Genomic DNA, 25,670 nt, shown 5'->3' with positions numbered 1-25,670 from the left:
ATTGTATTGTAATAATAATAATATATGTAATTTAAGCTGTTTAATTTTTGATTAAATAATATGTTTTTTTTCATGAATATATCGTTAAAAACTAAGTGTGTGTTTTTAAGAAATTTAATCTAATTTATATGAAATTTAAGTATGAAATTTAAGGAAAAAACATGTGATAAAAAAGAAATTCCCACCCCCTTCACCAAACCTTCACCAGCCCCCAACCTAGAAAATTCTACATATTTGATTGATGTATGTTACATTATCAAAAACCACGATCGAAAGCAACGGGAGAATTCCCTATTTGTTTGAAAATAGTAAAGTATTTTCTTTTTCAGGTTTTCAGATATTAATTACTTCTATGATGATATGATACATGCAACGATGGTTATGTATACGAATATATTTACATGATTGATTATATGCCGGTCCTGAGGGTGGGCGGGGAGGACCACCGGTAAGGGCCTGATATTTCGAATGACACGTTATTTAAAAAAAAAATCCGATATTTATATGTAAAAAAAGTAAATTAATAGGGTATATCTATATAAACACCAACATAGACCCACTTACAAAACTTTTTCTGGTTTATATTAGTTACTAGGTTATGATCCCGTGTGTTACACGGGTTGATTAATGAAAACGATATAATTTATTATTTGTAAATACTTATTAATTTTAATCTACTCTTGATAGTTTTGATTGAACAGATATAATAAATTCATCGGTTGTCATTAATAACATTGAATTTCAGGGGACAAACCTTTAATAACATTGAATTTCATGGGGATAAACCTCCTAAAATTATAAAATAAAAAACAAAGTCATCTAGATTCACACCAACAAAACTTGGGAAAGTTGAACTAAAGAAAGGAATATTGGATTTTAATAATCTCCATTATTCGCCGTTGGTCGCTAACAGTTCCAAGTTCAAAAATAACTACTGGTTGTCACAACTATTAACATCCAATGGACTCTGACTAACGAAAACCTAATGTTGTTAGTCTCTGATCGCCGGAAAAAGGTTCCTAAAGGTCCGATCTAAGGTCTGATCGCCAATATGTTAATAGTTGGGACGGACAGTGGTTATTTTTTAAGTTGAGACTGTTGGTGGCCAACGACGAATAATTGTTATTATTGAAATCCAATATTCCCTAAAGAAACATGCAACTATTTTAAATTTTTTTTACTCAGTTTTTCTATTTTGTGTGCGTTACTTATTCAAAAGAAAAGTCTTGGTATCAATACATGCATCTCAACCCAATGGAAAATGTCCCCATTTTATTTCTTTTATTATATAACCTCGTGTATTGTACGGGTTGAATAAATATAATTTTATTTACCAAATAATAAAAAAAAGTTATATCTTTAAAAACCCTATGTATTATGCAGGTTGAATAAATGTAATTTTGTATACCAAATAATAAAAAAGTTATATCACTAAAAAATCACTCGTGTATTGTACATGTTGAAGCAGGGACTGAATAAATGTAATTTTGTATGTCAAATAATAAGTGTAAGTTTGTATATCTTTAAAAAGTCTCGTGTATTACACAGGTTGAATAAATGTACTTTTATATATTAAATAATAAAAAAAGTTATACCTTTAAAAATCACGTGTGTTGTACGTGTTGAATAAATAAAATTATATATATAAAAAAAAGTTACATCTTTAAAAACCTGTGTCTTGCACAGTTTGAATAAATGTAATTTCATATACTAAATAATAAAAAAATTATCTTTAAAAAAACCCTGTGTATTGGACGTGTTGAATAAATTTAATTTTATATACCAAATAATAAAATGGATAAATATAAATGGAAAACAGAACAGTAAAAGATAAAAAGATAAAATTATTACATGTATTTTCATTTATATTTTTACATTAAAAATCTAAAAATTAGTAGATGCCATGAGTTACCTATGCTTATTTTATTATAATTCAATTTTATTAATTAATACCTATTATAAAGTAAAGACAGGATAAATATAAATAGAACAAAAATAGTAAAATACAAAATTCATAGATTAAAATAATATATTCTTTATTTGAATCTTACTAACAAATATTATCTATATCTATTTGTTTAGGATATATTCTTTATTTGAATCTTACTAACAAATATTATCTATATCTATTTGTTTAGGATATATTCTTTATTTGAATCTTAATAATAAATATTATTTATATCAATTTGTTTAGGGTAAAAGATAAAAAGATAAAATTTATGGATTAAAATAATATATTTTTTATTTAAATCGTATTAACAAATATTATCTATATCTATTTATTTAGGCGGAAAAAAACTATTGAGATCACCTCATAGAGCGCCATGTGTACCCCATATGATTTACTTTATTATATGTATAGAAGATTAGTTCATTGTCATTAGGTTTAGATCACCTAATACCCAATTGCGTTAAGGGCTAAGGGCACGTTTTTTCAAGTTCGAACATAGTACATGAATTCTCGGGGCCGACCCTTATATAATACACGAAACCATGGTTATGTATACCGAAGAGATATGGGCCCGGACTCCATGAGGGTTCAGTGAATACTCAAACTCAACCCACAACCCGAATGTGAGGCTCAGACTCGGACTCGTTTACTAAATAAGCTTATTTTTAGGTCCGGGGTTGGCTCGTAAACAAGTTTAAATAAGTTCGGCTCGACTCATTTACACTAAGGCTCGACGAGCCTGACAAGCTTAACATGTTAGGCTCGAGCTCAGGCTCGATAGACAAACGAGCTTTTATTTTAGGTTCAAGCTCGGCTCGAGCTCGATAAGGCTCGGCTCGTTTCGAGCTTTTTCTCGAGTCAATCTCAAGTAGCTCGTGAGCCACTCGGCTCGTTTGCACCCCTATGTGTAAGACACATGATCTGATTTAACAAAAAAGTTATCTGGGTTAGGGCTAATGGACAAAGCGTATAACGTTTGAAACATTAAGTACAAAACTCATCAATTTTAAAAGCAAAGAAAACCGTTTTAAATTTGATATAAAAATAAAACACAAAACTTATAATTCACTCTTTTATTTTGGTTAACTACATCAGTGGAACTAGAAGGGTATTTTGTAATGTTGGAACATTCCATTAGAATGTTTTAAATTCCATGACATATGGATTTCAAGTTTCGTATTGACGAGGGAATTCATTGAAATTAATTCCAATTCCAACTTCTTCCTTAGACAAGCAAACACATTTTTTAATGATAACGTTTATGTATTCTTAAATACACCAAATAAATTTTATCTACTTCTTGTTTGGGATTGAACCTAACACTTCTTACTAAGAGACAAGTGACTCTATCAAGTAAGCTAGCTCAACATTGGCTCAAACACATTTTTGAAAGGAATTAATCTAGATTCCAATTCAAAAGAATTCCACCAACCAAACCGGGTCTTAAAGAGAATTAGTTCTTCTTTCTTTTCTGAACAAATAAACTAACAACTTCTCTCATCCGCACAATCTCGTCGGAAAATCTCTAAATAATTCTTAGCTTATCTCTTTAGAATGTTAGTTTCGAAAGTTCAATGGAAGCGATTGCAAAATCTTAAAAGGGGGGGGGGGTATAACACTAAAAAAATCTTTTTAAGGGCACCCCATGCCATAGAGTAAGTCCTCCCTTGACTGAGATGATGATTGAATCAATTTGTAGTGAGACCCTCTTTAGCACAATAGTAGGCTTGAGGGTTAGATGTGGGACTGAAATCACAATCGAACCAATCAAAAAATCCTTCCCATTTTTATAATAAGAAAAAGTTAAGGATTAATTGTGTTTTGATTTAAACCACTACACTAGAGTGTAATGATGGTTACAATAACACACCACAAAAAAAAAACCTCGGACTTGAAATCATTTAGATGCAGTTTTTTTTTTAGAGGTAGTGGGTTCGAGTCCCACGGATGGCGCCAATGATGAAACACAGGCTAACACTAAGGTTGATCAGTGGGATTGTCTCTTCTGTGGTTCAATCTCCTTCTCTGCTCGTCGAATGGCTATAGTCCTGCAAAACAACAACACCGTTAGCTCGTTAAGAGGGGAATATGGGGGTTTCCCTCTTAACCAGTCACCGGCGTGAGAATAAGTATGGTTCTGAGAAATAAAACAGTGTGTTTTGAGTGTGAGAGTATGGAGTGGAGAGAATGGAATTAACCTGAATGATGAAGGGTCCTATTTATAGCCGGAGGGTGAAGGAGGGAGGAGCAACCTTGCCAGCTGCTATAGGGCGCCAGCTGTCCGACCAAGGGGAATATCCACTTGGTCCCCTCTGTTGCGGTCAGGGTGGTGGTACACGTGGCTCGCCTACATTTGCCCATGCTGGAGACGTCGTACCGCTGCTGTCGGTCTGCTCCTTAGATTTGCTGCAGATCCACATGGCGCTTGGTGACTGGTGGCACGTGTTGTCCTTGTCGGAGGAGCATCTTTTGGTGCCACCTTGACATCTTCCAGAAGCTTCTGGAAGCTTATGGATGCTCTCGTTGACAATGTTTTAAAAACCGGTTCAAACCGGCCGGTTCTACCGGTTGAACCATCCGGTAAAACCGGTTAAACCGCCCGGTACACCCAGTTGAACCGCCCGATACACCCGGTTAAACCGTTTTTGAGCCAAACCCGGTACGGTATAAAAACCGGATTTTAAAACATTGCTTGCTGATGTAAGCGCCATGTTGGATGAAAAGTGGTGTGGTCCTTGCCATGTAGGCAAGGAATTGGGACCATAGAGGTAAAATGTCTGCAGTCTGCGGACCACATCTGCAGACATCTATAGAAGAAGATGAGATGAACCAAACCTCTGCAGTCTATAAGAAGAAAACTGTTTATTTTTTTTAACTTCCGTTGACTGCTAAAATAAACTGAGGATTTCGTACCTGTGAAGGGGTGGAGGAGTGGCGGCGGTAGGAGGTGCGACGGTGATGGAGTAGTGGCGGAGGCAGGAGTCGACGGCAGAGGAGGAGTGGTGGAGGCAGAAGGTTGACGAGGGTGGATGAGTGGCGAAGGCAGGAGGAGAGGGGTGGAGTGGCTGGTGCTAGGGTTTTATGTTTTTCCCCTTTTCTATCCAATGTTATCATATGAGGGCACAAGAAGAGGTTAGAAGAAGCTCATCTAGATCTGCAGTAAGAAGAGGGTGCACGGACCTTTTTTAATGAAAAGTCGTCAAAAAAACAAACACTCTGCAGACCTAAATGTCTGTGCGTAATTTGCGTAACGCATATAAAGAGGACAAAAAGATGCCCATGGCTTTATAGCCTAGTGGCATCTTGGGGGTGAGATAAGTCTTTAGGACCAATAGGTCATGGGTTCGATTCCCACAATAGGGGGATTTTCCTATATTTATTGGGTTTCTGTGGTTTCGCTGGTGACACGATGATACTCCAATGATCCGTCAGCGATTCAAATTTACGTTAAAAAATAGTTTTTTCAAGAAAAAACAAACAACCACCTTAGGGGCTGTTTGTTTGGATCTGAATGGATCCATTCAGAGCTTACCTCTGAATCGGTCAGAGGTTGGGTTGTTTGGTTCACAAAACCCTTACCTCTTAATGGTTCCATTCAGATCTGAATGGTTCAGATTTGAGAAGTCGCTGAATGAAAAACTTGACATACCTGCCCCTTCCTCCCATCTCCACCACAACTCCTCCTCCCCTCCACTGCTCCTCCACCGTCTCCTCATCCACAACTGTCGTCTCCCCCTCCACTGCTTCTCCAATTGCCGCCGTCTCCCCCTCCACTGCTTCTCCACATTGCCGCCGTCTCCCCCTCCTCTGCTCCTCCACATCGGCGCCGCCGCCTCCTCTGCTACTCCACAACGCCGCTGGCTCCTCCTCATCTTCTACTCCAGAACGCCGTCGGCCTCCTCCACAATGTTCAGGCACCTTATTGATCAAGGTCAACACCTTGTTCATCTCCATGGCTTTCCTCCTCCTCCGCCTATGACCACAGGTTCTTCTTTTTGTTTACTAGTGAAATTGTGTTTAGTTGTGATTTGATTTATCACATATCCACCTCTTACTGCTTGTTTAGTGAGGCAATGGGATGAATTCTTGATTTAGGGTTCATTGGAAGAAGTTATGGATTTAAGTCAAATTTGATTAATTGAATGCCTCTTCTAATGCTTATTAGGTTTGACATGATTATTATAGGTTTGACATGCATTTTTGTCGTGATAGTTGGAGGATTAATTGTTATTGAAATTCAGATTCAACAAGGATAGTTTAGTGAGAATGAAGATATAATTTGGTTACAATGAATTGATGCTAATCAGTTAGGTATTTAGTTTTGTTCATAGGGGTAAAAATGTCATTTTACATGGTCATTTAGAGGTGCAACCAAACAGCATTTTACTGGTTCAGCACTTACTGGTTCAGAGCCTTTTACCCATTCAGGCCTCTTATTCATTCAGCACTTATTGGTTCAGATGTTGCCAAACAGCCCCTTAGAGTTTTTGACCACTTGGCGAAGTATTAAAGTTTACAACACACGCCACAAAAATGATACGAGTATTTGTGTGTTATTTTAAGCCCCAACAAAATCTATTATCCACAAACTCCCTCTTTCACCTTCCACAAAAACCAATCAAACCACACAACAAATCACACCAATTTCACACACCAAATCATGCATTCCGTAACCTTAAAACCGTTTACTCAATTCAACACCGTTAAATCAACGCACACAACACCACTTCAATCACCTTTTGGCGCCAAAAATCTTCCACTTAGGTTAAATTGTGTACATCACCGGAGAAATTGCAGAATAACCGCTCGTGCGGCGGAGACAGACGGCGGCGCCGGTGCCGGAGCAGAGAGTCAGAGTCAATCGAATTCGAGTTCGTCGTTTGCTCGGAATCAAACTTATGCTTTGCTGAAGCAACAAATGGAACTTGCAGCTAAATCTGAGGTTAGGTTTTTGTTTGAATTTGTGAAATTATTAGTTATTGATTGATGTATGAATGTGATTGTGAGAGTTTGAATTTGATTGGTTTAGGGTTTTGGTGGATACTGATGTGACAGTTTTGTGTAGGATTATGAAGAGGCTGCTAGGCTTCGCGATTCGTTGAAGTTGTTTGAAGAGGAGGAGCCGGTTTTACGGCTTCGAGGTTTGATGAAAGAAGCTATTGCCAATGAGAGGTTTGAGGTATTGTTTACATCTATTTTATTGTTTGGTTTACTCACAAGAGTAAGAATTTGTAGTGTTTAGAAGTGTCTTTGTTTGCATTTGATCTTTAACTTTAAATTGAGAAGTTGTGGTGTACCATTTCTAGTGTTTAGAAGTACTATTTCTCTCGCTAATTTAGGGGCTGTTTGTTTACCTCTTAATGAGGCTCTTAATGGTTCAGACATCTTACTGGTTCAGCACTTAATGGTTCAGACTGTTTGTTTCGCGAGCCTCTGAATGATTAAGCATTATACTGAATCTGAATGGTTAAGACCTCTAATCTGAATTGGTCAGACATTTGCCTCTGAACGGTTAAGCATTATACTGGCTCTTAATGGTTCATACCTCTTATTGGTTCAACACTTAATGGTTCAGACCTCTTACTCGTTCAGCACTTAACCATTCAGAAGTTGCCAAACAGCCCCTTAGTGTTTGATTTGCACTATGTACGGTTTATGCGGTTATGCCAGTTCTCTACTTAAAATTGGTTATGTATGAAGGCGCCCCTATCTGCTCATAACGTGTTATCAAACTATTTAATTTATATGTTCGTTTTTTGATCATTGTTGTCTTCTCCTAGGATGCAGCAAGATACCGTGATCAGATAAAAGAAATTGCTCCTCACTATCTACTGAAGTGTTCAAGTGATGCAACAACATTGGTATTATATCCATTTCCTCTTATTATTTTGTTGTTCTGTTATCTTCATCCTGTCGCTTTTCTCTCTCCTAAGTAGTGATGGGTGTTAATAATCTCTTTTCTTTTATAAAATTGGATTGAAATATGAAGGACATTATGATGGAATGGGTACTGCCCATTCGTTACGAACTTGAGTTATTAAAAATGTTGAAATTTGCAATCAATTAATGAATTAACAATAAATATGTATGATTATTTTAGGGAATCAGGGTTCAAGTTAGGAGTGTGTACATTGAAGGGCGCAGTCAACCTTTGAGAGACCAATATTTCTTTGCATACCGGATACGAATAACTAATAATTCAAACCGACCTGTACAACTTCTCAAGAGACACTGGATAATCACCAATGCTAATGAGAAATCTGAGGATGTTTGGTATGGTCTCTTATTCTCTTTCCATTGACCAACTTCTTACATTGCTGAGCTGTTTTTGACTTTTTGACAACGTTGTTTTATAGGGGTATTGGAGTTATCGGTGAACAACCAGTTATACTTCCTAATAACAGTTTCGAATATTCATCAGCATGCCCATTAACCACTCCTAGTGGAAGAATGGTGAGTATATATTCTACTTTTCTGCATCTGTGTAGTCATTATTTTGTTTTTCTCATGAGTAAATTACGATTTTGGCCCCTGTGGTTATATCACTTTTACCCTTTTAGCCCAAAAAAGAACATTTTAACATCTGAGCCCCCAACGTCTTTTTTTCTAACCCTTTTGGCCCCTAACACTAACCCCATCCATTAAATGTTAGGGGCCAAAAGGGTTAGAAAAAAAGACGTTAGAGGCCAAAGGGGTTAGAAAAAAAAACGTTGGGGGCTCAGATGTTAAAAAAGTTCTTTTTTGGGCTAAAAGGGTAAAAGTGTTATAACCACAGGGGCCAAAATCGTAATTTACTCTTTTCTCATTTAAGCATCTCATGTTTTTTTTTTTAATTTAATTACTACATATAGGAAGGTGACTATGAAATGAAGCATATTGATAAGGTAGGGTCAAAGACGTTTAACGTGGCTGTTGCCCCCTTTGCTCTTTCAACATTAGGGGATGCTACAGACAACATTTGAAGTGTGTGTTTGTGTGTATTCACACACACATGATGATGATGATGCTATTCCCTGTTCTACTTGACTTCAAATCCTGCAGAAGTTGATCATGTGAAGGTAGTTAAGATTGGCTTGTGTATCTGGTAAATGTCAGATTGAATTTTGTTGAATATATGTGTAAGGAGTTGAATGTAGAGATAAAATTGTATAGCTTTTTGAATTCCAAAGATATTCTGAATTTTGCAGTTTGAAAAATTGTGTTTTATCAGTTGGGTTGTATCAATAAGATGCTGTAGGATGATGCAATGCTTTTCATAAAATTATAGATACATTATACAACTGATTTTGAAGCAAAACCGGATGCAAATCATGAATCACAAATCAACTTTTATTTATTGCAATTGTGGTTAGATACAAATGGGGATGCGCGGGTAGTACAAACGCATTGTCAACATTTTCTGACAATACGCTGCTAGTACAATGTTCAATTCTACACCATTTGTTAAAACTCCTCTTGAATTAAGGGGGGCCGTCAAAATTTACAACGTTGCGTGGTAGGAGACATGCTAGAAGAATACGCAATGAGATGCATGCCCATTACCCGGATGAACCGAGAAGGTATAAATGTGGATTGTGCAAAGAAAATGGTCATCGGATGACGAACTGCCCTTACGTTAATCACTGATTAGAGAATTTATCATCGATATTATTGGCTTTTATGTTTAATATCATCTAGGCACGTGGAACTTTTTAAATTTTAGGACTTGTATTTGCATGGTATTTTTAATATCTATATTTTGTTTATAACCAGATCGTATTTAACTAATATTAGTTTGAAAAACTACCACCGGTGACCACTTCCTAACGTAGCCATCAAGTAGGAGACAGTTTTTTGAAAGTTGAAATACTACCACAGGGCAAACTTTGAGGTTATTTATCTCTCTATCACAAACCGTGAAAAAACTCAATGAACGGGTCATTACAACGCACTCACATAGTATATTCAAGGAATAAATGCTACCGGCCCGATAAAAGGTTTTACAACGCACTAAATTACTCTCGAAAATCATCTTTTATATGTTTTTAGGTATTGTTGAAAAACCAGGGGGCCCGACTTTGCAGGTCAATATCTCTCTACCAAATACAACAACCAGGTCAATGACTGGGTCCTTAGATAGCCCTCATGTAATACATTTAAGGGACCAACAAAACTGCCCCGATCAAAGGTGTTACGACGCACTAATTTGGACTAAAAAACGGGATCCGCAAGCATATAATACAATCAATATTTGGATTTAGAAGGAAAAAAAACACAGTTTTAATTAATCCTCCACTAGGGAAAACGCCTTTCATTAATGTTTAGATTTATGTTGCATGCAATTCATTGATGTTTTGGACTGCAAATTCCGGTTAACCAACATTCCTTCCGGCGATACAAATGGGGATGCGCGGGTAGTACAAGCGCATTGTCAACATTTTCTGACAAACACATATACAACTAATATCAATCGTTTGTTTGGCTACACTTGTAAGTGTGTAGATCCATAGCCAACTTCAATCATTCTTTTGAGTGAGTGATCATTTCCCACCATTTACAAACAAATGCTTAACAAGAATTAAGAGTACACAAGTTTCTCAAATACACGGTGATTTCAAAATTTATAACATTTTATAGATACAAGTAAAACAATCAAAGTGAAAAGCTTGGTAAAGAACCCATTGGGATTACCGTATCATCATTATCTTTAGTCCCCCATAATTTAGAAGAACTAGCCTTCGACAACAACCCCGAGAGGAACCCTGTTGAAGACTTTGATTCTGTATCCCAAACCTCATTCGTGGTACCATCCGGGTATCTCATGGATCTAGACCCAAGACCTACGCCACAGGGGCAAGTAGCCATCTTCTTGAAGCAAGCCTTATGGTAAACCAGTTCACAAGATTTACATCTTTCAACCTCACCTTCCTGTAGAATCAAACATATCTCATTTGTCAACAGGAATTTCTTTCTTTTGGCTGTGTTTGAGGATGTTGTCATTTTACTAGGTTATTTGTAGTATTTAAAAAAGGGGTAATCTATTTACACCTCTTGATGTGATTTTTTTATTCATATTCAAATTTGTTGTTGTTTTTATAACTTTTAATATGTGAACTTTTTATGGTTTTGAAAGTTGAATACACTGTTGTGTTTATTTTATACTACTTATATATTTTTTTATTAAAATCCAAGCCGTATCAAATGTAGATAAAAATATACACATCACAACAGTCACAACAGTAATGCAAAATTATATAAAACATTATCCATTAAAATTCATAAAACAAAAATGAAATTATAATTAAATAAAAGTAAAAAGGTAAGGCCAAAGGTGTCAATAGAAGGACCCTTTAAAAATTCCGAAAAGAAAAGATTACTGCATAAAAACACTTAAAACTTTCGGAAAATTCTCATCTAAAAAAATTACTAATTTTATAGAACAATTGTCTGAAAAAAAAGTAAAAAACCTTATATGATTTTCTAAGCTTTTTAACTTGATAATAAAGTCATTATTAACATAAGTCTGAAAAAAAAAGTAAAAAACCTTAAATGCTTTTCTAAGCTTTTTAACTTGATAATAAAGTCATTAACATAAAAGTTTTTCTTATTTTGGGTGACTAAATCTATTGGCTTTTCAAATATTGATGATCACTACACTTTATTAAAAGCACTCTTTTGTTAAGTTATAGAAATTCACTATATGTTTCTATTATATTTCTATGTCGGGAACTCGGGATATACTTTATCCGTTTGTCAACGTGAAATTTTGTTCTTGTCATGGTGTTTGGGGGTGTTTATATCATTTCACTAGGTTATTCATGATATTTTCAATATCTAAAAGCAATCGAATGTTTCAAACATATAGAAATAAAAATATGGATAAACAGTTTACCTGGAAAGGGAAAATAAGAGAAGACGGGTCATCACAAGCTTGTCTAGCACCACAGGGGACACCCACATCGTAGCATATTAAACATTCGTCGGTAATATGATTCACAATTTTCTTCGAAATAGTTTCTACCATCACAGGCAGTGCTGCAAGAAACATATACAAGTCAATAGTTAACAAGAAAACACATCGCTATTAAGTTCTTAACTCAGTAAATGATCACTATTTACTATTTAGTTGTCAGATTCATCATGATCCGTGGGATAAATACACACAAAACAAAATTTACACAATTACATATACCTTGGCCATTATCATTTGATCGAATAATTTGATAGGGGAGGGTTATCTTGAGAACGCTAAATATTGCGAAAACCATGAGAACGAATGAAAAAACCAATCAAAACCAAAAATTCTTAATACAAACCTCATTGTAATTAGTGTACAACATCAAAAAAAAAAAAAAAAAATCAAATAATTCATTAATCAACTCAAAATCACTCTTATTAGATTTTTTACACGTGTAAATATAACAAAGTTACACATGTGTAAATGGTAAACTTACATATGTGTAAATTTTCTTTATATACGAATTCACGTAAATTTAAATGTGTAAATGAAATTTCTAACATTGTATTCGAACAATAATGATAAGTGTAAAAAAAATTTTGAATTTGAATTATATTTGACCAAGTTCTCGTGGTTTTTTCATTCGTTCTCACGGTTCTCACAATATTTAGCGTTCTCATTTAAACCTTCCCCTATATATATAAAGTTACATATGGTTGGGTTCAACGGGGAACACTAAAAAAGTGGGGAACCGAGGGGAACTGACTCAAACAACCTCCGATTGGACACATTCCAGCGGCATTGGAACCGGCTCGTTGAACCCTAACAGGAAACTCTAAATCCTAAACTCTAAACCTAAACCATAAGACTAAAACCTAAGCTAAACCGTAAAATCTAAACTATAAACTCTAAAAAGCTAAACCCTAAAAGCCAACCCCTAAATCCTAAAAGCTCAGCCCTAACCCTAAAAGCTAAACCATAAATATAGACATTACACGGTTCGATGAGCCGGTTCCAATGCCGCTAGAATGAGTCCAATCGTTTGAGTCGGTTCCCCGCTTTTTAGTGTTCCCCATTGAACCTCCCACAAGTTACATAAACCTAAACTGATGATATATAAAAAGTTACATAAACGGTAAATCATATGACAATAGGCTACTAACCTGCAAAAACCCCTTTGGAAAGATCAACAAGGTCTTTTAGAGCAAAAAAATCACTGCTTTCAAGAATATATCTCCGGGATCCAACTCCTTTGTATATGGACCTGCGAAAGGGGCAACGAACATACGGAAGCATTCTTCCAATTCTCTTTCTAACATTTATAACATGTTGCAAAGGTGGAACTTTGGAGAATAGAAACGGGTTCACCGCACCTACACAGAGCATTGGCTGAAAAAAAAAAAAAAAAAAAAGATAATCAATCATACGTTTAAAGATAAAGTATAAATATTAAAACATTACCTTGTCATGAATAGAATCAAGATATGATTTAGCTAGCTGGGACACGGGATACTCTTTAAAATCCCACCAATGCAAAACCCTAGCAGGCAATATCGCAGTTTCGTTTACATGACAAGACGAGCAAAAAACCTGACCGCTGTATTCACAAACACGAGGCTTGCCCCACCCAAACGTCTGCACAAATTCCCATAACCGCGTTTTCCCCTCATCAAAATACTTATGACAACCCGCACAAGTATAATGTTGACCTTCTAACATCTGTCTCATTGACTTATGAGCCCTAATTTCAACAATAAGCGATATCGACTGTCCCAGTGTGTGCATAGGCTTGCTTCCAATTTGCAACAAAACATCGGGCCCGTTTTTCGGTGGGGATAAGAACCACATAACGGAACTCGGGAGGTTCGATGAAAACTTCGAGTGTAGAATAGATTGTAAGCATTCTTGTATAAGAACGCTTCTTTCTAAAACGACATCCGGAGATGAAATCCCGAAATATTTTCGCGACTCGCGCTCAACCTTTGACCATGGAGAAGGCAGGTCGAGACCTTTACTGGCAAACAATGATTTCAAACGGGTGTAAAGAGTGAAAAAATCGCGATACCGTCGTTCCACTTCCCATTGGTGGGTCCCGTTCCATACGCGTAATTTGTAAACTGTGTATTCCTTAACTCCTACTAATCTTTCACCTAATGAGACATCCCCTTTCTTCTGTTTTGCACCGATTACTTCAATGCCGTCAATTTTGTAAGGGTTTTGAATGGATGCGTGATGGTTGTCGATGCTAGAAGTTGAAGCGGTTGAGCCACCGTCTCTTGACGGGAGAGAAACGTGATTGTGGTGGTCCCTACCGCGTCTGAATCTAGCTGCGGGAGACTCACCGGAATTAAGTAGTATTTCTTCCATTTCAAAGACAACTTCATCAAAGAATTCGTTCAGTTCATAGTCTTCGACCTGTGAAAATGTACTTAGCAAAGTTACTATAATTTACCAAAGAGTAAAATTCTATTTTCGTCCAGAGGTTTGGCCAGTTGTGCGACTTTCGTTTAAAGGTATGTTTTTCCGCATCTGGATCCAAAAGGTTTGAAATCTTGCCATTTTCATCCGGCTCGTTAACTCCATCCATTTTCTCCGTTAAGTCAGGGGTATTCGGTCTTTTTACATAAAGTGAAAAAGACCGAATTGCCCTTTAAGTTAACAAAAAAGACATAAATAATCCTGACTTAACGGAGAAAAATGGATGGAGGTTAACAAGCCGGATGAAAATGACAAGATCTCAAACCTTTTGGATCCAGATGCGAAAAAACAAACCTTTGCACGAAAGTTGCAAAGCTAGCCAAACCTCAGGGGACGAAAATGGCATTTTAATCTTTACCATAAGATAGTTCACTTCTAAAAGAAAACACATAAAAAGGGACGAAACTTAAAACTAACCTTACTTGCCATTTCAATATCTTCATGAATATTCATCGACTTTGGACTAACATTATGTCTTTTCTCTGCATTGATAATCGGCAATGCCTGGAGTGAATACGCATGGTCTTCAGCATCTTGGCTCGATGTTGACCGATCGTGACCAAGTGTAGAATTGTCTGTGGTTCCCTTAAATGTTTTATTTTCGAGCAGCACGTCTTGAGAAACCTCTTCGGCATTTTGGGACGAAGTTGACCAAACATGACCAAGTATAACAATGTCTGTTGTTCCGTTTAATATTTCATTTTCAGGCAGCACGTCTTGAGAAACCTCTTCAGTTTCAAGTTGACTAAAGTCTTCTGCTTGTTTGGAAACAACAAATATATCCGTCACGTTTTCTTGTCCATGTGACACGTCAATACTTTCACACACAACAGTCGGTTTCGAGGTGTGATCTTCAATTCCAATTTCATTTAGGTTGTGTTTCGGGATTTCATCTTTAACGAATAAATCTTGAGGGTTTCCCATAGTTTCTTGCATGTAATCGTCCCAATCATCTGAACCATACGCTACCGTTGAAGTCATTACCAACGAGTTATCGTTACTTTTTTTCTTCTCGTGTGAATAAGCGCCGTAACCTCTAAACGGCAAACCAGTCATTTCCTCGTTATCCGTGCCATAACCATACATCGAGCCTTCGGATTCCGAATGTTCTAACTGAGACGACGTTTCCCCTTCAAATACATTGTTGACCTCGTCAACACCCAAACAAGACTCAGAACGTTCTTCCACACGTACATTTACCACATGCTTTTCCATCGTTTCGTCATCAGTAGAATTACTTTGTGTTTTTCGAGAATTAATCTCGGGTTTCCACGTAACCACACCCCCTTCGTCTTCGAAATCCGATAACGAAGTTTTCATTTCCGTTTCATCATACGGGTTCATTTCGTTTTCAACCACTGACGACCTTTGTTCCGATTTTTCACCGGTTTTCTGACTATACTCGCCTAATTTTCCCAAAGCTAACAAATTTTTATTCTCAAACTTCCCACCCAAACTGAAACTCTCCAAACTACCTAAATCTCCGAATCTAGAACTCTTTACAGACCCGATATCAGAGTCACCGAAGTCGTGAAACGTACCAACAGAACCGCACAAACTAGGTGTACCCATTGCAGAATTAGCACTACAGTATCTATCAAATTCCGATTCACCACACGACGAGTAGCGCGATGAAACTGGTGACGCGTCATTACTTCTGTCATTCGATAACTTCAGGTCCGAAAGTTTCCAGGTTGATAACTCATTAGTAAATTTATCATTCAAGGAGACAGTTTCACTAGTCCCCTCTCCATTCATCATCCTATTGTAGACAGAAATGTATCAAACATATGTAAACAACTTTTTGTATTTTTTAACTTTCAATTTCACCCCTTATACTATATATAATATACGCCTTTAACTTTAATGCCTAGTTAGTTTTTTCACTGATAATTTCCATTCGTTAACTTAAAAAAAAAAAAAAAAAAAAAAAACACACTTAATATCAGGTTGTGTTTAATTTTTGTTCCTCGACATTCCGGCATAAAATTTATTGAAAACGGAATTATATTCGAAAGAGAACAATTTTTTTGTATCCTAGGCTATAGCGAGTGCCAGTAGGTGTTATCAGTACCAATATTCTTTTCCAACGGTTCCCGATCAACGTAATATACGTGTCGATATCCTTTTGGGTATATCACGACTTTACTTTTTCGGTTCTCTTTCTGTTACGAAGGTCGGTATAAACAGCCAACCACATAAGTCCTGGCCGCTAGGGCTGTAAACTAACCGAACGAACACAAACAAGACCCTGTTCGTGTTCGTTTGTTAAGAAATATATGTGTTCATGAACACTTACCGAACGAGATTTTATGTTTGCGTTCGTTTGTTAAGGAAATGAACTTGTTCATGTTCGTTTGTGTTTGTTTGTTAATTTTAGGCAACGAACGTTGACGAACACAAATGAGTACAAACTAATGTTCATGAACACAAATAGAAACAAACGAACACAAACAAGCGTTCATGAACAGAATATATAGTACACCGACACTTATTAAATATTTTATTTGTCCGAATTTTGAAGTATTTAAATAGAATATAAAAACTAAAAACACTAATGAACTATCGAACACAAACGAACACGTTACCGACAGTTCACGAACATACATGAACGAATGCGGCCTCTGTTCATGTTCGTTCATTTAACTAAACAAACAAAATTTCTTGTTCGTGTTCGTTTAACAAACATAAACGAACTTCTCGCCGAACAGTTCACAAACCGTTTGCCGAAACGTTTGATTAATTTGCAGCCCTAGTCCGCAAAGCGCAGGTAATAATACTAGTTATACTAAAAACACAACAATATCAAGTAATAATGTAACATAATCATAAAATTAAAGGTACCAGCAACAGAGATTGCACCCTTGGGCCTTGACCTTCTGACTCCAGAAATTCAACAAATTAGCATCAACCTAAAAAAAAAAAAAAACCTAAATAATTACAAGCTGAGTCTGGAGAATCAGAGGATCTACCGATCTAATCATCTAAACCTAATGATCCTTAATCTACTGACTAAAACGATTTGATTTGACTTTTAAACTTTAAATACAATAATTCAATAAATTTGATGTTTGAAAGTGAAATTACAATCTGATATTGAACGGAGTGATGATTACGAGAATTAGGGTTATGAATACGTTGAATTTATGGTGAAATATTGTGAAAAATGAAAATTTGTAGAGTTATAGCGGAGAAATGGATAGAGGACTAACCTTATTTGGAGAATGAACAAGTGATTGCAGGTGAGAGTAAATGAGGGAGTCGATCTTGAAAATGGTGTTGTTGGAGTTCAGATATGAACGATGGTATTGTTGGCTGGTTTATCACGAAAATGAATATCATTATTTCTTTTTGGTCTTGCAAATTTATCATTATTTATTTAGGTGTATTTTTTGTTTACCGCTTAATCAAACTCTTAATGGTTCAGATCTCTTGTTCAGCGTTCAGACTGTTTTTTTTGTTTGTATTAAGGGTTCAGACATTTGTCTCTCAATGGTTAAGCATTATAATGAGTCTGAATAGTTGAGACTTCTAATATGAATTGGTTGCGTCTAAACCATTAAGCATTACACTGGCTCTTAATGATTCAGACATCTTACTAGTTCAGCACTTAATGGTTCAGACATCTTACTCATTCAGCACTTAACCATTCAGAAGTTGCCAAACAACCCCTTACTTAGTTATTCTTTTTTTAATGAATTTTTCTTAGCAGTTAGTAGCTTTCACCTACCTCCCCTTAAGCGAAAAAAATAGTGCATTATACTCGCGCTTGACGCGGGGATGACTCGATTTTTGATAGATTTTAAATGAAAATGTAGACGTGGTGGTAGATATAACGTTAATAGCGAGAATCTAGTTGATATTGGTTCGATTTATTACAATATTGATAAGGTATTGACACTCGATATAGCAACCGAAAGAGAAAACTTAAAATAAAAGTTGTGATTAAGTCCAAACGGATGTTGACACGTGTTTTACACCGGTCGAAATACCAGTACCGATGTTTTTTGGTGGGTACCTGGTCGATCCGTTTTCAAAAGTTTTATATCACGTTTTTAGTTTTTGTAGAAAAAACTAACAAATGAAAGTTAGAAGAGGAAAATGAAATTATTGGGTTAAAGACAATATATTATTTAGAGGAGTTGGGGCACCTCACGAGTATGAGGATGCGAGTAAGGTACCCACACGGTAAGACCGCCGCCACCCCCACGGGTAGGTCATGCGGGTTCCGTGCACGGGTATAGCTTGCCGCGCCAGAAAGTGTTAAGGTTTGAGGGTTGGGGTGTTTAAGGTGTCGGATTGGTGGGTGTAGTAAAAGAGCGGTCCATGGTTCTAGGTACTTGTAAGTGTCATCAGTATCTTATGGTTCTACGGTACTTTTGTGGCTCCATGTTTTGTTGATGATGATGGTTGGGTAAATCTTTTGGATTGTGATCAGGCTTGAATGGTTGCTTTTAATGGTTTGATTGGTTGGTGGGTCCTCGGTTCGTAATATGCTGTTTCTTTTCGCAGCGCATGGTTATTTACGCGAAGACGGACGCCATAGTATCTGACGTACTTACCCCACTCGACGTCCCTTCACTTGTTCATTTGTTTTTTGATCTTAATAACGTCATTTCCCATGACGGTCACACGCAGCCATTGTTATCTTTTCAGGTGACCGAGCTTGTCGATGGAATATTCATCGGTGGCTTCGTCAACCACATGGTCGCTGACGGAACCACTTTCTGGCATTTCATGGCTACTTGGAGTGAAATATTTAAATTAGGAGGACAATATCATGGCTCAATATCTCGTACTCAAATGATGGGTTCTGGATGGATATGATCCTATTATCAGTCTCCCGTACTCAAATGATGGGTCGTAATATACAGTAGCGGATCTAGGAATTTTTTTCACCGGGTTCCTTTTGGTAGATTTTCACTAATTCTCACTATGGAAGACTATGCTTATATTTAGTTATTATTTCTTTTAATAGATCATAATGGATTGAACCCAATGGTAATGACTAATGGGACATCAAAGTTACAAACAAGTTATATTAAAAAATGGGTCATAACATGGTGTAATAACTGATATTTTACTTGGAAGCCTATATATTTCGTAACTATCAACTGGTCTATTGCTATGTTAAGATTGTGCCAGAACAGGTCTTTCGACATTTAACATCTTATTTTTAAATTATGAAGAAGAATGCAGAGATTTCCGCCTTAAATAGTTGGATCATGTATCCAAGATTTGTGCATATCATAATCAACTTTGTTCCCAAGAATCTTCCAACTCAAAGATATCGACAAGCTGTTGCCTTAGATGAAAATGAAGATCGGAAGCTTGTTTTGATTGGTTTAGTTATGTGTGTGTGTTTTCTTTTTTTATTTTTTATTTTTTTTATTATTATTTTTTTTTTTTGTATCTGGCGACACTCCAGTCCAGACTCCAGACGACACTAGTGTGCGCATGGGTTTCACATGTATAGTCATAGTATTGCCAGCCTTTTGGTCAGTATAGTAGTAGCTTCCACTAGGATCAAGGCGACACCAATGTCGTTGGTGCCTCGGTCACTGGAGTGTCTCCAGGGCACTTGGGCATGCCTATAAATAGGTGGTCATTTAGCAAATTTTGAGGTTAGGCTTTTGGATTGTGTGTTTTTGAGCAGAATTAGCAAAGTCTTTATCCGTATTGTAAACATTTCAGACTTATTCCAAGCTTCGTTTAATGTTCATATTGTGTTCTTGATTGTTCTTAATTGGTTTTCATAGTTTTTGAACTTACAGTTCCTAAACGAAATATTTGAAAATGACCCTGTGTTTCCCATACATGGAAGCTCTGCTTCTGGTGCTTGAAAACATACTTCAGAAGAAAAAAAAAAAGCAGGCAACAGAATAAATAGTATAGAATATTATCTGAAAAACATTCTTACGTTCCTTGCTAGATCTTATTACATGACAAAGCCAAAGAGGCACCTTTTATTAAAAAAGAAAAATAAAAGAACCAAATAGCAAAACAAGTCGACATCAAAACTACACTCCTCAACTATGTTAACGAGCTTTCACCGGCCCGTTACCGAATGTCCGAATTTAGACCATACGAATCATCGTCATCATCAAACCGGACTTCATATCCAACATAATCATATAATGACCACACGAAAAACATGTCCGCTTTTACAATTTCCGAGTCCCCTTATTGATCATTCGTATTCCCTCCAAGCCCTTTGATTGCAGCGCCTACACTCGGCTTTGCGTTGTTGCTTTCAGTCAAAACTGGGCCCTTTTCGTTTGCTTTCTCCACTAGTTTCAGATGCAGCCAACCTATCACCAAAATATTTCATAATTAATACTTGAAGGGTCTAACAATAATTTCGTAGAAGTTTAAGCGTTCAACTGAATTACCTAAAGGGAAACAAAATGCTGCACCCAAAACCGATCCCAACAGTACGTTTCTTCCACGCCAAGCAAGTGATCCGGGCACTGAAAACATGAATAAAGAACATTATATTAATTATATGGCGTTTTTGAGATTGTAAATACCTTAAACTTCTTACTGATTAGACCGAATGTAGCAGTAGTAGCGGAACCAGCTCCAACAACATTATAAACGTCATGAACTCCTCTTTTATCAGCAAGAATATTTTGCAAGCCATAAAACGTAGCGCTAAACACTCCAAGGCGAACACCACCAACAATTGAACCGCGTGTGATTCTAATGAACCGTTTCTCCATTGCATCTCTCATTAATCGATATTGTTCCCGTTTGTCACTCGTACTACCTAGCTTCAGTGTTACTTCTGCATCCTTGCTCTGCGGATATTTACAGAAATGCCACAGTCCATATTATACCGTCGGATAATATATACCCTTACAAACTTCAAAAATTTCATATATACCCAACCAAAACTAAAAATATCATATATGCCCTTACAAAGTAGTTAAAATATCAAATATACCCAATTTATTAAAAACAATCTAATAAATGATCATTTTACCCTTATTTTTTTAACTTCAAGTTTTCATATATGCTCATCTTTTAACTTCATATATTTATATAACACATTTTTAGCTTAAATTTATTTTTACCCTTTTTTTTACTTTTACCCATAAACAATAGTATACTCCATATATAATATTTAAGCTAAATAAATTATGCTAGAAATGAGTAAATATAATATTTGAAGTTAAAGGTCATATATGAGATTTCAAGTTTAGAAAAATAAGGGTAAAATTGTCATTTATTAGATTGTTTCTAACGAATTGGGTATATATGATATTTCAACTACTTTGTAAGGGTATATATGATATTTATAATTTTGCATGGGTATATATGATATTTGCAAGTTTGTAGGGGTATATATGAAATTGCCCCTTACATAAAAAAAGGCAAGTATTCATTTTTAGGCAATTTTGACATTAGTCTGTGTGTAGTGGTAGGTTGTATCACGCCAAAGCAGAATATAGCGCCCTATGGCGCTGCGACACACCGCCCCGAGGAGTGCCATACGGCGGATTCCGGCCATCCTTGCGAAAATTATAATGGCGCTACACTAAGGTTTCTCTCTCTCTCTCTCTCTCACACACACATATATATATAGGACAAAGATCCGTTAGGAACCACCCTTTATTGCGAGAACCGCGAGAACCAATGTGAACACAATCAAAAATACCTAAAAATAGCTAAAAAAACACACAAAATCTTTTTTTTTTTTTTTATAAAAAAAATCGCTACTTTTAGCAGCCAAAAAGAAAATTAATTTTTTTTTTGGCTACTTAAAGTAGCGATTTTAACTTAAAAAATACTAAAAAAAAATTTTTGTGTGTTTTTTGATTTTTTTTTTATTTTTTTAGGTTTTTTGGGGGTTTAGTTTTTTGGGGGGGTGGGGGGTTAGGTTTTTTTTAGCTATTTTAGGTTGTGTTCACATTGGTTCTCGCGGTTCTCGCAATAAAGGTGGTTCTCGCATGAACCTTACCCTATATATATATATATACACACATAATTGAAGGGGTTGAAAAAGGTGGTGTGCACAAGACAAGAATCATATCAAAAGGTCAACTAAGAAGAAAAGGGTTAAACAGGTCGAAGGTTGCATACAACATCCTAAATAGCATTCTTCAGAAATTTAGATCCTTGTTGTAATAATATAGCTTTTTTAACCATGTTAACAATTTTAGCGCATTAATTATTCAATAGAAGATTAGTTTCTGAAGAAGCAAACTTACAACAGAAGCAGAGGCTTCCTTCATGCCTCCATATAACATTCCGGCAAATACTCCAACTATAGTTGCTGTACCCCAGTTCACAGTTCCATCCAATTTTGAAGTTCTCTGTGTTCAAAGTGTAAACAGTAAATATTAAATAAGTTACGGTGATAGATTAATTAACGTTATTCAATACAGCCTGGACCGTCTTTGGATTACTATTAGTGTGGTTATGATTCGTCTTCACGTTTTAAGCGGCGAATGTTTTTATAAAATGTTGATAATAACCTAAATCACTGTCTAAAATACAAAACATGTATCGGGCTCGAAGAATGAAATACAACAAAACAGATAAATTTCCCACAAAACTTATCAACAAGAACCAAATGAGATCTCTAAAATCTAAACCACTTGAAACCAAAAGAGATACTTAATAAACAAACCAATAAATTTGTGCAAATCTGAATAGTAAGCCAAGCCTTACATAAGGAGAATTATCTTCGGGTTCTTTTTGGACTTCCATTGTTGGATATAAGTGATCCTGCAACCAAAGGAAATCATTCAATGGCTATTACTCGGGTAAATAAAAACAAATCCAAACACCTAAGAAAAGTGAACACACACTAGTAGTATGAAACTGAGCAATTATGCTAAACTGGACTGGCAAACTGGGCAGGTCGGGCAGGTTCGCAACACGGGTCATGTTAAAAAAGGTTATTCTGGTTCTGGTTAAAGTGGGTTTGGCAAAAACAGAACGGGTCAGAACGGGCTGTTTTCAACAAGATTCCCAATCAACCATCTTATACATAGCAACAAGACAAGATCAAGGACCCAAAGTTTTACACTTTTACCATTGGTGGCATCGAACAAACAACAGATTCAATGATATATGAACATCTGCTCATGTCGAAAGAATGAATCGGTTTCGTCAAAACTAGGTTTTCGATTGAATTACGTCTTGGTTTGGGTCTTTTTCTGTGTATTGAAATCGAAAATAATGATTTCAATTGTTTGTAAATCGAAATGTCGCTACAAGGAAATCCAAATCGAAATCGGAACAATGATTTACCGTGGAATCTGAACGGCTGCAGTGAATTTTAGTTCTATTTTGCTGAGCTCATTGAGACCAAATGGGCATGCATATCATAATATAGACCTATTGTGACCCTAATTAACCACTATTAGCTAGCTGAGTAATCAGTAATATGAAACAAAATCGCATACATACAAGATAACAAAAAACAGTTCACCTCAAAACTAGAAACTAGTATTATCATAATAAAAGCAGCAGGTAGATTAAAATTAGGTCTACCAATTTGATTAACAATCACTTACACGAAATTCAAACAATTAGCAGATGAGAGGATAATAAGTATCAACAGAAACAAGTGTTCATGAAACCTAGAACAGATTCCAGCGAAGAAGACGATGGCGATTGACGAGAGGATTCGATCGTGGGTTTAAGGTTTGGGGAATTTGGAGAAACCGCCATAATCCGCATCAGAGATTCGGTAATGGGTGTTATAATCTGGGCCAAATTAAGCCCATGAACTGACCCATTCCACCAATTGTTCGACCTTGGTCGTCTTAGACTCTTAGTGTATTTTTGACAAAAGTAGCTAGGGGTTGAAAGCTGGTGGTTACTGATTGGTGGTTGGTGGCTGGATGCTGTAGTTTTTTAGATATATTTAGGTGTTTGGCAGAGTATTTGAAGCTTTTAATAAAATGTATAAAATGATCAAAATGCACATAACTAAAAAGTTCATTATCTTTAGAGGTTAAAATAGTCATTTTTTTCCCTAAAAGCTTGTAGCTCATTCTAAACGCTACTAGTAGGGGCGTTCAACCAAAAGCTTCAAGCTCCTTCAACCAAACAAGACTTTTTATTGAGTATGAGTTTTTTCTTAAAAACTTAAAGCTAGAAGTTGCTAGAAGCTGCTAAAAGCTCCATGCCAAACATATCCTTAGATTATTTGTTGTGCACAAAATAACTGGTTAAACCGAACCGGGTATTAACTGAAACCATAACTGGTTAATGACTGATTTTTAGAAGGAACTGATTTACTGGTTAACCGGAAAAAATAAAAAAAAGTATTAAAAATTGGTTAATAAACCGGAAAATAAAAAATAGAGAAAAAGCGGTTAAAGCAAAAATGAGAAAAAAAATCGACGTTTCAACCGTTTTGTGCATCTCTAGCACCACATAGGTAATTATAGAAACGGTAAAATGGACGCCGACACAAACCTAGTGGTCTATTTCCTACCCACTTTCATATCAATTCTCAAGCCCACTTTCAACCCCTAAATAACTTGCCTAACTCTTTTTAAACTGTTGTCGCAGGTGCACAAAAACCGGTTTCATAACCAAAACCGATTATTAGCGTAACCAAAATTGGTTACTAACCGGTATATAAAAAAACTGGTTTAGGTACGTAGATAACCATAAGTTAGAACCACTTATAAGATTTAGAGTGTTTTTTTTTTCGGTTAACGGGTTATTATCACTTTTCTTAGTTTTTTTTTTTGTCCATTTTTAACATTTTTTTAGTTTTCTTTTACCACACACACATAAATATAAATAAATAAAAACGAATTTTACTAGGTTTATATTATATATTTGGGTATTTTTGTTTTTAAAATATTTTAAAAACGGTTTCTTAAACCTATAATAGGTCAACCGTTTTCTATTTTTTTTTTTAACTTGTAGGTTAATGGTTTATTGATTTCCACCACCCAAAACAGGTTACTTTTTAATGAAAAAAAAAAAATAGTTCGGTCATTTTTATTAACCGACTTGTGCACTCTAGGACCAAGCTTGTTTATAATGGTCCTTGAGCCCTACCTGCGAATATGGTCACGCTAGCCTTAGAGACATGTCAGTTTTGCATCAATGATGTCCATATGTTCCATCTTAGCTCCGGCCCATACAAGATTCTGAACATAAACTCATAACATTACACAACAAGCATTTATCCATTTGCGACTTGATTGTGATGGAATGTAGGAGACATATGTGGGTGGTGTAGCATTAGTGCGCTTTAAGCTTGAACCAATCACATATAATGCGTTTATGCTATTGGTCTATTGGGTTGTTCAACCCAATCACCAATGA

General features: G+C 36.1%; 3 protein-coding genes across 5 annotated transcripts; 1 reads left to right on the top strand and 2 right to left on the bottom strand.

Moving 5' to 3' along the window:
- Nucleotides 1-6,473: 6,473 nt before the first annotated feature.
- On the top strand, nt 6,474-9,198 carry LOC110941775. The gene is made up of 6 exons (XM_022183439.2): nt 6,474-6,893; nt 7,017-7,130; nt 7,732-7,812; nt 8,052-8,224; nt 8,308-8,404; nt 8,803-9,198. Exons 1-6 carry the CDS (start codon nt 6,612-6,614, stop codon nt 8,911-8,913), a joined length of 858 nt encoding a protein of 285 aa, XP_022039131.1. The 5' UTR covers nt 6,474-6,611; the 3' UTR covers nt 8,914-9,198.
- Nucleotides 9,199-10,385: 1,187 nt separating this feature from the next.
- Nucleotides 10,386-17,706, bottom strand: LOC110941777. Of its 2 annotated transcripts, XM_022183440.2 has the most exons (7): nt 17,579-17,706; nt 17,211-17,278; nt 14,784-16,128; nt 13,350-14,303; nt 13,052-13,277; nt 11,823-11,965; nt 10,386-10,858 (listed from the first exon to the last, which is right to left on the bottom strand). In XM_022183440.2, the coding sequence occupies exons 3-7, from the start codon at nt 16,125-16,127 to the stop codon at nt 10,583-10,585; spliced, it is 2,943 nt and encodes a 980-aa protein (XP_022039132.1). In that variant the 5' UTR covers nt 16,128; nt 17,211-17,278; nt 17,579-17,706; the 3' UTR covers nt 10,386-10,582. The 2 variants fall into 2 exon arrangements, with proteins under 2 accessions (XP_022039132.1, XP_022039133.1); XM_022183441.2 differs by lacking the exon at nt 17,211-17,278.
- A 2,527-nt stretch (nt 17,707-20,233) lies between these two features.
- On the bottom strand, nt 20,234-24,089 carry LOC110941778. Of its 2 annotated transcripts, none has more exons than XM_022183442.2 (6): nt 23,894-24,059; nt 23,043-23,099; nt 22,580-22,684; nt 20,911-21,166; nt 20,759-20,836; nt 20,234-20,677 (listed from the first exon to the last, which is right to left on the bottom strand). In XM_022183442.2, the coding sequence occupies exons 2-6, from the start codon at nt 23,079-23,081 to the stop codon at nt 20,550-20,552; spliced, it is 606 nt and encodes a 201-aa protein (XP_022039134.1). In that variant the 5' UTR covers nt 23,082-23,099; nt 23,894-24,059; the 3' UTR covers nt 20,234-20,549. The 2 variants fall into 2 exon arrangements, with proteins under 2 accessions (XP_022039134.1, XP_022039135.1); XM_022183443.2 differs by having other exon boundaries at nt 20,235-20,677; nt 23,960-24,089.
- Nucleotides 24,090-25,670: the final 1,581 nt, after the last annotated feature.

This window comes from Helianthus annuus, chromosome 5 (assembly GCF_002127325.2).
Source record: "Helianthus annuus cultivar XRQ/B chromosome 5, HanXRQr2.0-SUNRISE, whole genome shotgun sequence".
Classification (NCBI taxonomy): domain Eukaryota; kingdom Viridiplantae; phylum Streptophyta; class Magnoliopsida; order Asterales; family Asteraceae; genus Helianthus; species Helianthus annuus.
Note: the sequence above shows the minus strand (reverse complement) of the source record. Positions and strands in the feature narration are given on the sequence as shown.

Coding starts and splice junctions, on each gene's coding strand:
- LOC110941775 (XM_022183439.2), top strand. CDS start 6,612: ATGCATTCCGTAACCTTAAAACCGTTTACTCAATTCAACACCGTTAAA. Junction 7,131..7,731: donor TTGCCAATGAGAGGTTTGAG/GTATTGTTTACA, acceptor GTCTTCTCCTAG/GATGCAGCAAGATACCGTGA. Junction 7,813..8,051: donor CAAGTGATGCAACAACATTG/GTATTATATCCA, acceptor TGATTATTTTAG/GGAATCAGGGTTCAAGTTAG.
- LOC110941777 (XM_022183440.2), bottom strand. CDS start 16,127: ATGATGAATGGAGAGGGGACTAGTGAAACTGTCTCCTTGAATGATAAA. Junction 13,278..13,349: donor TTGATTCTATTCATGACAAG/GTAATGTTTTAA, acceptor TTTTTTTTTCAG/CCAATGCTCTGTGTAGGTGC. Junction 11,966..13,051: donor TTCCAAAGGGGTTTTTGCAG/GTTAGTAGCCTA, acceptor TGTTTCTTGCAG/CACTGCCTGTGATGGTAGAA.
- LOC110941778 (XM_022183443.2), bottom strand. CDS start 23,081: ATGGAAGTCCAAAAAGAACCCGAAGATAATTCTCCTTAT. Junction 21,167..22,579: donor AGGAAGCCTCTGCTTCTGTT/GTAAGTTTGCTT, acceptor AAATATCCGCAG/AGCAAGGATGCAGAAGTAAC. Junction 20,678..20,758: donor AGCATTTTGTTTCCCTTTAG/GTAATTCAGTTG, acceptor TTTTGGTGATAG/GTTGGCTGCATCTGAAACTA.